Source organism: Euwallacea fornicatus, chromosome 26, assembly GCF_040115645.1.
Source record: "Euwallacea fornicatus isolate EFF26 chromosome 26, ASM4011564v1, whole genome shotgun sequence".
NCBI lineage: Eukaryota > Metazoa > Arthropoda > Insecta > Coleoptera > Curculionidae > Euwallacea > Euwallacea fornicatus.
Window position 1 is genome coordinate 1503620 of NC_089566.1, and position 17047 is coordinate 1520666.

Consider the following 17047-nt stretch of genomic DNA (forward strand, 5'->3'; position numbering starts at 1 on the left):
TCTTTGTCGTATGACACTGTGAGTCATCCTTGGAACTAGGCAATAAGTAGGAAGCTCTATACTATAAGCTTGGAAGTACATTTGACTTATAAGACGTATCCAATAGGAATAAATAAATAAATAAAATTAGAATAAAATGACAATATAAATAATAAATACCTAAAATATACACAGCGTAGCGCAAATTTGCTCTATATATTAGAAAATTATAACTTTGAAAAATGATTAAACTGTAAATGAATGAATCTATAAATCGACTGTCTGAAACGAGTTATATGTCAAATTGAAATTATAGCTTATGTTGAGTCACTCGGAGAGGATTCCCAATGGTTCAAAAATTGTTGTGCTTATTAAACGCTTTGCAGCAAAGGATACTTATTTCCTTTGAATTATTTTCCGTGGTATCACGAATTCTCTTGCAATTTGCGCCTATGTAGTTAAATTCGGCTTAAAATATTCTTTAGGTCTGTGATTACAAGCCTGATTATTATTTTGATAGACCTTTGGTTATGTTTCTTCAAAGTTTCCGTGATTTCTAACGTTTTTTTCAACAAATTTGTTATTGTTTTGTTAATAATTGCGTGTAGAAGTAGCAGCAGTTGTTTTGTCAAGTCCATCAAACATCGTCCAGGTCACGGCGAACTTCGAAGAAAACTATTTAATTTTTTGACAAAACCGTAATATTTCAATAGAGTTCGGAAAGGATCTTAGAAAGAAAAATAAAGCTATTTTCTAATGTGTTAAAAAACAATATGGCGGCCATAGGGATGTAAAAAGTTTTTGCAAGTTTGAAAAATATTTCGAATTCGGCAATTCGCAGTAGTTTTTTGAAACAGAATTGAATTATAGTTCTCGAGACACTGTTCATAATGGGTGATTATTAAAAAAAACCTCACAGTAGACAGTGAACAGTACACGTAAGACGTTAATTAACCAATCTGCTATTTACAAACATCTTACTAACAAATGAAGTGATTCTAGACATCCCTTATATATTTGTGATCACCCTTTATATATATATTAGGAGAAGGATAAAAAGAAGAGATCATTGCTACCACCTACCTAAAAGCTAACATGGGAGCCCGATTCTATAGGAACATGTGAGAGTGAGAATGAAAATTTTTGACCAATGAAATTGGCGAATGAAACTTTTTGACCAATCAACACCGACAAATATTTCACTCTCACTCTCGCATATTCTTATGGAATCAGGGCCCGGAGCTACCTAATACCTAACCTAAACTCCAATTCGATTAATTCGAAGGAGTAATTAGTAGTTTGCTTTGGACTGTTTGGAGAGAAAGTGAAATTTTTGGATTACATTTCTTATGATTTGGCGTTTCGGCAAAACACAATGCCAGTTTCGCGTTGCGTTGCGTTTTGTACCGTAATTCGTTGTCGAGATGAAGTAGGAATAGGAAAGAGTTTGCGTGCAATTCCGTAGTATAAATATGGCGTCCCAAGAAGAACATAACAAATTTGAATGTACGGCTGAAGTAAACAAAGATCAAGAAAGATACTACTTAAATGTGTACAAGGTGAAATCTTTAAATTTATGTAATCCTAGTTTTAGTAATGCTTTGCATGTTTTATGATTAATGATATATGTGATGCAGTAATGCAATTCCTTTTCACATTGGCGGCCATATTCCAAATTGCATGGAGAGTAATATCAAAGTAATAACTAGTAGACGTCACTGTTTGTTTTTATTTATTGTTTTATGTTTATAGATTATGCATTAAGACGTATTTAATACTAGACCAATTGTTATGTCGATTTTTGATATAATTATTTAAAAGCCTTATTAAACTGCAGCCACAGCAAAAAGTTTCTAGGAACACTTGGAATTTGCTGCTATTGTCGTCCTGCAAAATGCGGCTCAAATGTTTAGAAAATGAAGTTTTAAAAATAGGGAAATCTTCATTTCACTCTAATACTAAAATTTCAATTCAAAACTAAATACACTAGTTACTTACCAGAAACTTACTTTTCCAAACTTAATACATGCTTGTGAGTTAAGTAAAGGAAATGTATTAGGTATTAATGTTTTAACTAACTGCCAGAGCAACTATCTTCATGGAAGATCACAACCAAAGCATGAAATAATGAAACCAGTACACATTACAGAAACATGGTATTTCATTTACAATATTAATTACTAGAAACATTTTAAAAGTAAAAAACTTATGTTTTCCCTTCTTACAAAGTTTTAACGATAAGTTAGAGAAAATAAGTTAAATAGATATGTAGATATGTATGTAAATCATTGTAGTTGTCTTGAACAAAAAAATTTTTTCAAAAGTCATTAGTGATAGAATAGACTAAAATAAACTGAAATAAATAAAAAGCAAAATATAAATGAATAATATCACACAAAACACATTCATTAATTTATAATATTTGATCACATTTTCGCAGTGGAGAGAGCAGTTCACAGTTAGAGTTATCACCTCAACCCCATGTTAAATGAAGTGAGTTGATTTTCAGATACTCCTAACATCATAATAGGCGTTTTTCAATAGGCATTTTTTAACTTTCACGGTGTGGAGAGGAGAAGATACTACTACCCTAAAAAGTAGTTTCCCTACCAAATGTGGTAACTTGTAGAATGGAGATTCAAAGTAATTAGTTGTGTTCTACTTGTTACATACAAATACTTTACTCTAACATCTTCAACAGTTCAAGTAGGATAAATCTTAACTTGTGCGGTATATCTCATAATTTTGACAAAATATGTAAACATGGTAATATTCATGTGTTGCTATTATTCCTGTGCTTCAGTTCCAACATCACTTTCAACACAAAGTATTGCAGTCCAAAATTTTTTTATTTTTGGAATTATATATAATACCATGACAGCCGAGTCTAAAAAGTAAGTAGTAGTATCTAACTTTGAAAACATTAAAGTCAATAAGTTTTCTAAGTTTTCTTATAACAAAAAATATTTAGCATGTAGGCAAACTCCTAGGTGTTTTATATTTTTTTTTGTTAGTAAGGGAATTGATCTCGCAATAATTGATAAGCATTTTTTTGGTCATCATTTAAAGGCAAACTGTACGATAGAAATCAAACATTTGTCTCAGACTATACATTTAGCACTCAAACGAAATTACATGTTATTTTTCTATTTAACAATGCATAATAAAGAATAATTTCCAATATTTACTTTTATTTGGATTTGTTCTGGTTAATGGCAATTTGAGGAATGCTTATATGAACGTCATGTAACTTACAGAAAATAAGTAGGAACACATAACTAGAAGCAAAACTACATAAATAATAAATAGTTTATATTGACTGTTATGATTCCTGCACTAGACAAATAACTGCAAGAAATATAAGTAACATAATTTGATATCCTTGTTAATTTTTTTTTTCACAAAATTAGCGTATTAAAATATATTTTGCTTAAAGATACCAGATTCAACAATACCAGAAATAACCAAGAAAATAATTCAATGAAAACTTTAGTTTAATGACATCTAAAAGCATATCTATATCACTTAGGAGGAATAAAAATATGGTTATTTCAATATTTACAATTATATAATAATATAAAGTAAAATATTTCTGTAATGTGTACCAAAATCCTGATTTTTATTAACTTTTTACTGAACTTCTAATCGTGCAAATAATTATTTAATACATTAAAGGTTGACACTTAACTAATCTTCCTAATTTTAAATCTAATAGAAAGAAGAGTAGTTAGTTTTATACCAAATGTGTGTTAATGTAAATTTTGTGTTAAATTTTCTTTTGAATTGCTTAAAATTTTTAGAATTTGGCCAATCATTTTTCAGAAATGCTTGTATGTAGTATACAGGGTGTTCCAGAAACATGAGGTGCTAGGAGCTAAAGAAATAGAGCAACTCAGGACCACGTTCACACTTGTTGTCTGGTCGCGTATTTCAAGTCCATTTGATGAAGCAATTTATATATAGTTTCAGTTGGGTCAAATGTTGGCTGGAATTGATTATAAAGTTTACAGGTGTGATATGTCACAACCCATTCAGCTTAAAATTCAAAACGAAAGAGAACGAAGGCAGTAAAAAACTCAGGTTAATTAATAACCTAAATCAAGTCAAAACGACTCTTTTCTTGTAAGTTTAAATTGTAGGGGAGATTTAATGACATTCCATGTCATGAATCTCTTGTGATGCAAGCTCTCCTTCTTATTGGCGAAATATGAAATAACAAACAACAAAAAATCAAATTTGATTAAACAAATAACCAGCAATGCAGTAACAGAATTTATAAATTCAGCTTATGACAAGTTTAACCCAAACACTCTATGTTTTTAACCCTTAGTATCCTATACCAATACTAATTTGTGTCAATGTTTCTGGGACCATTTAAAGTAAGTGTACATACCACTTTTATTGTGTTAAGATGTTGGCAAGAAGTTTATCAGAGTATGTGAACTTATGTGTAAACGGAATTCGAAAATTGTTAGATCATCTCTTTAACAAGGAACTGATTATCTATTTTTAAAATTGTTACCATTGTAGGTAGGTACCTACATTTTCGTTAGATAGTAGATTTAAGGAGTTTTATGTTTTGTTTTAGAAACATGAATCCATTCTGAATGATAAGTCAGAGACGTTTGAAAAAAAAGTTGAATCATTGATAGAGGTTTGGAAGAGCATTTCTGAACTAAATTTTTCCCAGTTTGATATTAAATATGTAATACAGATCATAGATTGGGCAAAATTACATGCACTGAATATAGTTTTGACAGGAGAATGGAGATCAACTAAAGGTAATTGTAAGCACATGATAACAAGTTGACAGTAGAATAGAATCTAATACAAAAAAGAACGTAGGAATAAGATAATATGGGGAACTATTTGTGTTGGAAAACCAAATACTCAGATAATCAGGACATCTTATAAATCCTTTAAATGTCAATTGTTATAAAAGATATTTGTGAATCATTATGATACTAAAGTATATAGATGATATAAAATACTAATCAGATTAGAAGTGACTGTTAAAATTTAAAATGTGTAGTTTATTTTTATAAATTTTCAATGCCGGTCTTTATTCACTTGAAAAATTCAAATGATAAAACTGTAATTTGTATGTTCTGAATGGGCTTGAATTAAAAATCCTAATTGAAAAATTGAAAAAAAAAGTATTTCGTAATCTCTAAAATTCTTCATTTTTAAGCTGTTCTGGACAATGACAATGTTTCCATTACCCACGTGAACCATTTAATAATAAATTACTGCATGATTTAAAAAAAACAACTGAGCATGAGCTTACAAATATATATATATATACATATATATATTACAGAATGCTCCACAACTTTTTTGTGCTAACAAACATAAAGAAAGCCTTAGTTTAATACAGAAAAAAAAACTAATACAATTTCGTTCCATTAGTATAAAACACATAGGAACCCTATTTTTAACAGATTTGTAGATCCTTTTTGAATTATCTTATAAGGAATATTCTATTGACTTTTATAATTAAGAATTTAAGTCAATAGGATTATCTTTCAAACTATGAAAGTTACATAGAGATTATATAATGAATTCTTTATTTTATTTGTATCTGTATCTTTATTTCTTTATATTAATTATTAAATATATTTTAGAATGTTTCCGAGATAGCCTTCTGCAATGCATAGAAAATGCTCAACAAAGCTTGGCCAATGTGAATGATGCCTTTTCCACACGTTGCCAAAAATTAGCCGATGTAGTGAAAAAGCCTTGGGAAGATCCAGTACTATGCAACCTCATTCAACAGCGAGATGCAGAAATTGGGTCTCAAGGTGAATAAAAATATATATACCCAAGGGTTAAGTTAACCTTGTATAATTTTTTTTATGTTTCAGAAATTGAATTTTTTTGTGTAGAAACAGCCTATTTGATATCTGTTCGTTTAAAAAAGCTATGTGAAAACCATTGTGAAGATCTTGCCTTAAATCTGGTTACAAACTTTTTGAGGTGTAAGAAACAAGCAGCAGAGCAAAATTTTAATCTGAATGCAACAGAAACTCAACTTTGGTTTATATTCGATATATACATTGCTCTTCTGTTCAAATTTCAAGACAAAGCTAAAATTCTGGAACAGGTATAAACCTTTTTTTTTTATTATAATTAGGTTTTTATGTATGAAAAGGGTCAATTAGAATCAAAACTGAATGATTCAATGAAAAATTACAAACGTTGCAAAGTATTTTATTAATTATAAAACTAGTGCTTACTGGAATGAGCAGAGTTTTAAAAAATCGGACAACTTTCAACTGTCTTATTTCAAATAAAACATCTTGGATAATTGGTAATTTTTGGATTTCCTCTTGGATTGGGATTGTGGATAAGAAGCAAGACATACATTGCTTTATTTATCATAAAGGAAACAATGTAGTGCAAAATCCCTGTAAGATAAAAAGAAGGGTTTTCAGAAGTTCAAGAAATTAGTGGCTAGTGGCACGTTTAAACGTTAATATTTCGAAAACTTTATAAAACCAAAAAATGCTAAATCGTGGACAGTGCTTTATTTGAAATAACGCAGTTGATAATCAACCTTTTATCTGATGTTAAAAATTTATATTTAACATTTTGCCTTGATTCATACAGTTTATGACCAAGTCAATTTGATTCGCTTATAGATACATATAAGGAACCCTATACAAGGTGTTTCAAAAAAAGAAAGTCTTTAATTTTTTATAGAGCTTTCCCAAGAAGATTTTATTCTATTATAAATTATTTTTAGAGACGCAAATACTGCTCTCAAAATAAAATTCGTTTCCACATTCTTTTCTCAATTTGCAAAAAGAAGTTCCTTTGAGATTCTTTTGTGTGATTAATCTTCAAAGTCACAAAATAAACACTATAAATAATTGTGCAAAAAATGTTTCAAATAATTATTTTTATTAACTAAATTAGGGAAAAGCCATTTTGAAACTTTTTAGTTTTTTTTTCTATATTCGCATAAGGAACGTCACAGAAAAAAGTTGTCATAACATTTTCTTTATACTATAATTGGTTATACATATAGTTTCAAGTACCATTTTTCTTTTTCTGAAAGATTTTGTGTACAGGGCAATAACAAAATCACCTAAGTGATTATTTCAATTAAAAAAGTTAGGGTTTTAAATTGGTTAGGGTAAAAATATATTTATAATAATTTCATACCCATAAATTGTGCACTTTTAAAGAGTAAATCATATTTGGAGCTGCTATAGAAAGAAAATGATTTTGTAGTTTGAAGCTCAATTTTTATCATACATTTGATGGCGAATATCAAATTTTGATTTTTATGACCATTCCGGTACTACAGAACACTTTTCAGCCGGACGGTAAGATCTCTGTTCAAAATTTTAATATTCCATTAAAATTTCTCTGAAGCATTTTTTTACATGCACATTTTCAAGACTTAATTTTTATAAAAAATTTAAAATCGGAAGTATGTTTGGAATTGCATAAGGGCCCAAATATTAGAAATAAAATACAAGTTTTATTGAAATATATGTGATGAATGTATTACAAAAATAATTTTAAAATTTTTTTCACCACTACTTGGAAAGACTTTATTATAGTGCAAAGTGTTAGAAATCCTAAAACATAACAATTTATGGATATGGGTGAGAAATAAAAAAAGGTCTTCTATGTCAAATCAGATAGTTGATCTTATTTTCAGTGAAACCAATATTTGGTATCGATATGTGGGTATTACCTTGTTTCTTTCGTCCATAACATTACAAATTCTAACTTTTTTAAACTGGTGTTACAAAATAGTTTATGTTTTTCAGTTTGAGGGTTTAAAACTAGAGGAAGGAGTACAGCTAATTAAAAGATTTGCAAAAAAGCGAGTTAAAATATCGAAAATATGGCGTAATTGTCACAAAATTGCAATTTTTGGCTGTAGATTTTTTTTGTCAAAAGCTCTTATAAAATATAACATAGAGCTGAAAGACCTATTGACAGACTTGTTAAAGACATATTTATCGCTATCCAACACAGAAAATCTTCTACAGGAATTTGTCTTGTCTGTCAGAAATTTGACTAACCTCGCAGATGCAGAGGGATTGTGTATCATGTGTGACAATATTCATAGAGAGGTAGGTTAAATTTATTTCAAAGGTAGGCAAATTGATGGCTTTGTTTTTCCTTAGGCTGCGGTCAAGTTGAGACACTTTGTTATCGAAATGTATATTCGGGCATTGACAACTGACATGAATGAATTAGAACGCTTGAAACACGCCAATGAAGACGAGAAAGTAAAATCGACTACCTCTAGATTGGCACGAACGTTTTCAAATTTGGCAGATCTCTTAAACGACCACGTGAAGGTGGCCCGAGAATGTATTTTGACAGCTTTCAGTTTGGAACCCACTAAAGAACGTTTACATTGTATCGAGGAACTTGCAAAACGGAGCGGGTTTCCAGTTTTAGATACCGGTAAGTTAAGTAAAAGATTTATGAAAGAATACCTCCCAATATTTACAAAATTACAAAATTTAACGAATTATTAATATATTAACTTTTTTTCTCATTTGATTTCTTGCAGGACAAGAGTGGAAGTGTCGACTTCATCCTCCCATTTCATCTTCAGATGAACTTGCTTGGGTTTGTCCTGAATGTGGAGAGTGGATGTGCAAGCCTGAATTAACCGCTTCCCTTCATACGAATACACCCTTACAGGAAGCTCTTCAGGAATCGGATTTGGGCATTTCCGAAGCTTTGTGCGACGATTTAATAGTCTGTTTATCGAATCCACGTTACCAGATATTAAGTTGGCTCCTTTCGTGGGAAGACTTGTATAGGTTGTGCATCCTTTACTTAAACGATCCAGAAAAGATGAAAAATTTCGTTACCGAATTGAAGTTTATCGACGTAGATTATTCCATGTTTAAACACATAAAGAGAGAACCTGTTGACGAATACACTGGAATAGAAAAAGGTTACGAACAATACCTTGATATAGATTTTGTGTCAGAAACAGAGACATCGATTAGCGGTGATTCGACTTGCCATTATAAATCTATGTGCTTTGGAAGCGACGGGATGGGAGAAGCAAATTCTGCGTTGGCTCAGTCGAAGTCAGATCCTGATACTCTTAAAAGTCTTCGAATGTTTAGACCGAGCCTCAAAAGGAAAAAGGAAGACTCCGATTCTTTTGTTCTTGATAAAACGGTAGCCTATCCTGCTCGAGAATATTTGTTGAATGCACCCCAAAACGGGGGAAACATTTATCCATTTTCGCTTGTTGGGAATTCGGATAAATATCATTCAACACAAATAACAGGCGAAAAAAGAAGAAGCGATTCTTTTCTTACAAATAGTGACGTTACGTTGTGTGTAAGCGGAAACTTATTGGGAGAATCCGCTAACTCAGTATTTAACTCTGCAAACCTAAGTAGCGTAACTTCGACTAGCTTTGTCTCTAATATAATAAAAAGTAGTCTCACTTTTGGGGTGCCTAAATTTGCTACGCATAACCCTTCTCAAATGACTCTTCCTTCGAATGTTAACCTAGGTGGAGTGTCTGCAGATCAACGAAAGATGAGTAGTCAGAATGCGCAAAAGTCTCCGAGTGGGTTTCCGTTAACAACACAAAGATTGCACAACCCAAAGAAGACTCGAGACAAATTATTACCGAGTGCTAGAACCTCAACTCAAGATCGATCTAGAACGAGTTCGCCGAGAAAAGTTTCTGATTTGGATGCTCTGTTAAGAGAAGTTGTGCAAGATATGGACATGGATTCGACATTAACTCAGTCAAAAAACGGAGTAGCTGCCACCTTGCCTCGACTTGGTGGGCAAGTGGCGGAAGACCAGAAGCAGTTAGTCCAAGTACCTCTACCGACCCCAGCGAGATCACTGCTGGAAACGTTCTTGCCGAATGGTATCAGCGACGACTGCAAAACGAAGCTTCAAAAAGACAGCAGCTGTCATTCCAGCGCGAAAAGCTCCACCCAGGTTCAAGCTTTGTCTCCGAACAGGAAGAGAAAGTCAGACGAAGGGGTTCTTATACCGCCTGGGGTCCCACCGTTGGGTCTATTGAACCTGAAAGTCAAATTAGCCAAGCTAGATTTAGAGGAATACAAAGAGAATCTTCAAAGGCACCGTACCAAAATGGAGCAAGAGAGTATTTCGAGAGCTCCGTTTCGATTAAAGGAACTCACAATTCCATTAGAACCCCTAGACCAAGCAATCCTGGTGTCAAAATTAGTTTGCAAAATACCAAGGATATTAATCGTAAGATCCAAGTTGCCGATCTTCAACCCAAAATCTCCGGAAGTTCTCGATCGATCATCCAGGGAAATAGAAACGGAATGTTTAGCGTCTCCGAAAAATATTTCCAAGGAAACCAGTATGAAACAAATACTAGTAGAAACGACGAGACCCCCGATTATTATTCCACCGTGTCATCCTGTAACTCGAGTTCTGCCGAGGTTGAATGTGGCCTCATCTCTCACATCGCCACTGATCGATCCGCGAATCACTTGTTTGCTTCCTCCTCCTCAAACTGTCTTATTAAAGGAGACTTCAATTCACAGAGAAATCATAATCTTACGAACTTTTTTCAAAACAACACCATACCGGAATGCAAGACTCGAGGACAAAACAGCCTTGGTATTGGTTCCGTCGCAAAAGTCTACAACAATTACTGTTCCGGATTATCAACTAATATCCCCGAAAACTTCGAAACCCGGAATCCTCAAAAAACCGCTTCCCGTCCCTTTCCGTTTGGACAGTGTAATTATGGTACCCCAAGAGAAAGTGAAGCAGGTTCTTTCTCTGGCTTCGCTCACTCAGGGCGCATGCAAAGCAACATTCAGGCCGGAGGACCTACTATCAATATGCAACCCGGACAAGTTAACGGTCAATTCGAAGAGTCTTGGGGTGCCTCAGGAGCATCAAAGAAACACTCAGAAGTCGTTTTCTTTCAGAAACGCGATGATGGATTATGACAGAGACAACGGGCTTGCTAGTATCGAGAAGACTGATCTGTGTTCAACTGAGATAACTGGTCCTGATAATAATCTCTCTGATTTCTACGAAGTCGTAGAAATCGAGCAGGATTGGGAAGAGCGTGTATGTTCTAACGTGTCAAACATTTCGGCAGAAAACCACAGCAATATTGAGAAGGAAATTGACGAGGTGGAAAGGGTGACATACAGAAACGGCAACAATTCTGATACAATAAAGAAAAATGTAAATATGTTGGACTGTGATAGTAATAATAGTTCCCGCGAACGGCTCGTTGTTAACCTTCCTACTGAATCCAGAGTATGTGATAACGACGAACTTATGGCGCAGATAGACGAGTGGCTCGAGAGCGAACCTCAGGCACTTGAATCTACGGAACATGAGAGTCTGCAAATGACCGTAAACCGTACTAGTATTAGTTCTGTTATTGATAAAGAATTCAAGACAAACTTTTCTCAGGTTAGTCAATGTAAAAATAATTTCAATGTCGATAAATGTCTCAACCGAGAAGTGATAACTGCATCTAGACCAGATATTGCTGTGACGAGGGCAGATTTAAGTTGGTCAAAGTCACTTAATATTTCGTGTCCTTCCTCAAAAAAGGGTCATAATCAAGGAGTTTTTTTACCCATGAAAACAAAATTCTTGGAGAAACAGTTACGGGTAAACATTGAAAATCTTAACTTTGTAGAATATATGCATAATTATAGTAAAAAATTAAAAAGTAAAATGTTTCGATTTTCCGGAAAAGATGATATGGGCAGAATGGGGCATCTCAAGCTAGATAGGTTCGCTCCTTTTCTGGACCATCTTCAACCCCAGGGATATCAAGAAGTGGATAAGGAAAATAGATATGAACATGCGTCTGTGGATTTTACCACAAAATCCATCGGGCAAGCCACCAGTAGATTTGACTATAGTCCGCACAAGTGTAAATTTTTCGAAAAACTTTCTTATGATCACATGAGTATAAAAAGGTACTATAGCAACTCGCGCAAACGAAAACACGATGACGTTCCCTGTTTTAAGTTAGACCAGGAAAAAGATATTCATAAGTCTAGAGGTCGTCGATTAACTCTTGCGTTAAAACGATTGCACGAAATATTCGCTCTGCCTAACGTAAAGGTGATTGTATCAGATCGACTTAAAACATGTGATGAAGGATCCGACGAAGATGCGTTTAGCAAGGCATCTCCGCTAGCAGATTGTAATATCCGTTGTAAACTGGATAAATTTTTCACCGACAATCGCAGTAAACGAAGCAAATTAAACGACTCTCACGAGAATAATCAGAATAATTATCGAATACATGTGAGAATTTACGAAGACAAGTTTTACAGCGTAGTATCTAAGGAAACAGGACCTATGGAACGGAGTCACGGTGTTGGTCCATTGAAAATTCAGATCCCTGGATTGAACGACTATTCCGAAATCCTCCCGAACAATGTGAATCATGTAGTAAACGTTGTACAACATACCGTTTCCCGATCGCCAAGTGTAACCGGTCAAAATACACAGACTAGTACACAAATCACTCCTCACATTCAGAGAATAGGTCAACCTAAAACACCAGAGAGAAAATCTGATAATTTTGAGAGCAACGCAGAAGTATCCCCCGCGAGTTCTTCCACGGACGCCGTACCTATTACAACTAACGCACAACAATCCACGTTGATCAATATTTTAAGTTCGAATAAGCCAGGACAAAAATCATCCGCACCCAGAGGTCCATTTGTTAATATACTATCTCAGCAGATCATACGACCAACACATGGATCAGTAGAAAAACCGGTAGGTGCCATTTGTTCTTACTCTAATTCAAAAAATGTGTGTACCTATTTGTTCGGTGTAATCATTCTTAATTCATTATTTTAGGCAACAGCGGTTATAAAAGTAGAACCCCAGGATCGTGCTGAAGCTCAGGCAACTAAAAGTGTTAATACAAATTTACGAATTGTGACCACTACTACTCAGGCAGGTGTCGCGAGCACATCTTCTACGCCAGCCCAAGGCGGTACTATCTTGCAGTTTATTTGTAAAAGCTCGTCATTGCCAAAATTTCAGCAAGCTTTTGGTAAAAGTAATGTTTATCAGAGAGGTAACGAAACAGTTACGGAATCTGCTTCGACGAACGAAACATCGGCTGCTGTTATTGGTGCAGATATAAAAAAAGTCACCACTACTAAAGCATTGCCGGCCAACGTGCAACCGATTAGCGGAAATGTAATTTTTAGAGGACAAGTACCAGTGGGACAAACCGTAAGCTTGATACCCCCAGGCAGCAATACGAGACAACTATTTCGGATAACTGGTTCGTCGCACGAGCAAATTAGTCTTGTCAAGGAGACTGTTATTCAGAATAAAATGAGCGCTCTGTTAGCGGCAGCCTTACAAGGGAAACCTAAGATAACTGAACATAATGGAGAAGTAGTCGAAGAATATTCTGCCACTAGGATCACACTGTGCAGACCTGGCAGTGTACCGCCTGCAACCGCGAGGATCATCAAACCTGTTCAGGTTCAGATACCGACCAATGCGGTGCGTGCACCCCAGCCCAATGTTAGTTCCACTACATTAGAACAGCTGAGAGAGTTCGATATGGTATATAAGCAAGTGAAAGAACGTAGTAGTAACTCCACCCAAGTAGAATCAACAGTGCAAGATACAAATCAAGAGTCTCAGCAACAGCGGATTAGTTTTACATATGTTAATCAAGTTCAAAAGTATACCCAACTGGCGCCTGTAGTAGTTGTCAGTAGTTACAGTTCCATGCCGCAGAACGTTACGTCTACTAATGTCTCCTCTCAGGATAGTACTTCAATAAATCAGACTAGTGGAATGACCTTACCCAAGGTAACCGTTAAGCCACCAAAACAAAAAAGTATTCGTAGTTCTGTAGCGAAAACTTCCCCGACAACAGTTGCTGCAGCAATTTGTAAACCTCAACAAAAACCCCAGGAAGATGAACATACTACTCAGAGAATATTTGACATTTTAGCTGAGTATGCAGAACAGTTGCGGAACTCTCCAGATCTAAATAATAAACCAGCTCCACGCAGAAGGTCTAATCCACCGAGTAATCCTAATTCAAATGCTGCAACTTCATCCCCCTCGGGTAAGAAGAAAAAAAAGAAAAATAACAATTCGTCCGTGGTTAGCTTAGTTGAAACGGACAACGAGGATCTGACTATGGGAAGTGAAGATAGTTCTAACGGAAACGTAGTCCATTTGTCTATGACCGACGAGGAACAATCGCAGTCCGCTAGCACCACTCCACCCGAACCAAATTTAGAGCTTACTGTGCCAGTTGCCGCGGCTTCTAGACCTTTGCTAGTTACCGACTCATCAACTCAACCTAGAAACGTCATTATAGCGGACACGGGTGTCAATGAGGCTTTAAAAATGCCGAATACAGCCGTCCTGATGCCTGGCAATTACATAATGCCAGTGTCTGTAGTGAAAGGAGGGCAGCAAATTGCTGTGGTGTCAGGCGGTAGTAAAATTTTTACTACGGTGCCTACCAGATCGGGTCAAAACATGTTGCTTTTTCAAAGTTTTGTAAACCAGAAAAAAAAGAGCACTGTTTCCGCAGTTAAATATTCAACTTTACAACCATTCACTAGTATTTCGTCACAAGCCGTCTCCACCGTGAACTCTCAGTCGCCATCGATGGTCGTACCGTCGAATTCTGTAACTGCCGTGGCCCTAGGCCAAACCATAACTCTTAAAAAGTTAGAAGATACTGACAAAGTGAGCAACAGTGAACTTCTTCTCGCGATAGCTTCACCGACGGATGCCCTCAGTGTACAGAATAAGTCTTCCGACGCCTCCCAACCTGACAGCAGTACAAATGTCACCACTGAATTAACGCAGGGTTCCAATGCTGAAACCATAGAAACCGAAGTAGTAGCCGATCATTCGGTCGATTTTGCCATTACCGAGACTCAGGAATCTATCCAGAAAACCATCGGAGTTGCAACATCAGTAATAGCTGCGAGAGTTAAAAAAAGCGGCCTCGTCTCGCCAACAACAGGTGTGAATAATTAGTTAGTAGTTTGGATTAGACCTATCGGTTCAAACTGATATTTAGATTGCGTGTCATAACGTAATATGTCGTGGTTTTATGCATTTTTAACTGAATAGGTCCAAATCCCAATAAATAATTAACCAATTATGTTTTCAATAAGCTTATAAAATACGTGACAGGCTGAGCGACTCGTAATTTTTATGTACTTGTCTCCGACATTTAAATGATAAATTTCCTGCCACGTATTATATTATTTGGATGCGCGTAATAATTTTCATTTAATAAATTATCCATAGATGAATTTTGTAGGGAATTCGTCTAAACCCGATGATCGTTCAGGCTCAGTTTTGGTCACTACAACGACGTCAAATGGGCCCATGCTATCGAACTCCGAGATCGCCAAATATGGGAAAGTGGAAGAAACATCCATGAGTAATTCAGCAAAAGATTTCAGTCATAACCTGGGGAAGGTATTGATTTTCAGTATGTTCAGTTGATGTTTTAAATCATTTTTGTTTGTTTAGGCCGCTCAAGCCGCACCCACGAGAGTATTTAAAACAAATGCAATTTATTATGCCATAAGAACCAAGAAAAGCTCGAATAAAAAAGCGGAGACTGAAATTCAAAAACAAGCTGCAATCGAAAGGGAACTCCGCTTACAAAAATCGCTCTCGGAAGAGTGCGAAGATTTGGGTGTAGATGAACCCAGTACTAGTGATTTATTTCCCGAAGCCGATTTGCTTTTTGACTCGAACCATTCCCCATCTTACGAACAAAAAATTCAGACCACGGAAACAAAAACCAAAGACCACGGCATGCATTTGTTCAGCGATGATGAGAATTCAGAATCATTGCGTAACGATCTCTTCGAATATATGGGATACCAAGCTCCAGTTGAACCGGGAGTGGACCGCCGTAATGGCAACGGCAATGTCGAAATGGCATTGTCATGCGATGATTCTACCCTGCTCCCTCATTGTGCAACCATATCTGAAGTAACACTCAGTTCTCCGATATCTTCAATCCACGGAGATAGTACTCACGCTTCCTCCAAATACAAGTACAAGTATTCAAATAAGAAAAAAAGCTGTCTGAACAAACAAACAGATGGTTGGCAAGAAGAGGAGGTCACAAGTTCCGAAGATACTCTCGAGGTATTGAAGGAAAGTGAAATATCAACTGCCACTCAGGAGAAAACTGTTGTAATTATGGATTCCACGTTAAACCTGGAAGACTCGGCGTCTACGCGTTGTCCTGTTCACGAAAACTCGTTGACATTAGATGCCATCCGGAGTCCACGGAAAATTGTAAAAAAAGGGTGTTTATGTGTGAACGGTTCTCGAAGCGTTAACGTATGCAACCCTAGGAAGAGAGTTAACTCGCAGAGCCCCGTTCCGAATAAGAAGCTTTCGCTAAGTAAAAAGAGATAGTGCGGGAAAATGGTATAATATTCGGTCCTCAATGAACTGGGAAAGGAAATTTTTAAATTTGCGCCCTGGTTACAGTCACTCCCTAAGGTTAACAAAATTTATACTTCATAGGCTAAGTAACCCATTTTCGTGTGTAAATTAGGGTCACGTAGCGTAAAAATTTAAGTTAATACTCTATGTCTATAGTTAAACTATTGTAAATATATATTTGCTCATCGGTTTGCCATTGTTTGTTGTCGTATAAAATATATCACCTGCGAATAAATATCATGAGAAATTTCAATGTTTGTTCTCATATTATATCAATCCATAACGGCTTTACTGTCTCTTCTCCGTAGAATCCTAACATTTACGTTTACGACCGAAATGGAAGAATAATGTTATTTCCCTATTATAATTCACTGGAATAATAAAGATTACTGCGCTGTAGTACAAATTAAGAAACGTGCAGTGTCGGAATAATAGAGAAAAACTTGTAAAAATTCATGTGCTGACCTATTCGTCAAGTGTGGATATTCTCATTGTAAATCTCTTTCGTGTAATTGTAAAGATAGTTCTATTTAATATAATTTCAAAGTTAGAAAAATTGGGTGTATATAAATGACATTAAAGGTAGTTCACATATTAGACCCATCCAGAAATT

The 17047-nt window shown here is 35.3% G+C and overlaps 1 protein-coding gene across 1 annotated transcript; it reads left to right on the forward strand.

Annotated features, from left to right (window-relative positions):
- The first annotated feature begins 1235 nt into the window (after positions 1 to 1235).
- Positions 1236 to 16687, forward strand: LOC136347132 (uncharacterized). The gene is made up of 10 exons (XM_066296837.1): positions 1236 to 1538; positions 4568 to 4760; positions 5604 to 5780; positions 5844 to 6082; positions 7764 to 8072; positions 8127 to 8412; positions 8522 to 12738; positions 12823 to 14980; positions 15284 to 15444; positions 15499 to 16687. The coding sequence occupies exons 1-10, from the start codon at positions 1452 to 1454 to the stop codon at positions 16402 to 16404; spliced, it is 8733 nt and encodes a 2910-aa protein (XP_066152934.1). The 5' UTR covers positions 1236 to 1451; the 3' UTR covers positions 16405 to 16687.
- The last annotated feature ends 360 nt before the right edge of the window (positions 16688 to 17047 follow it).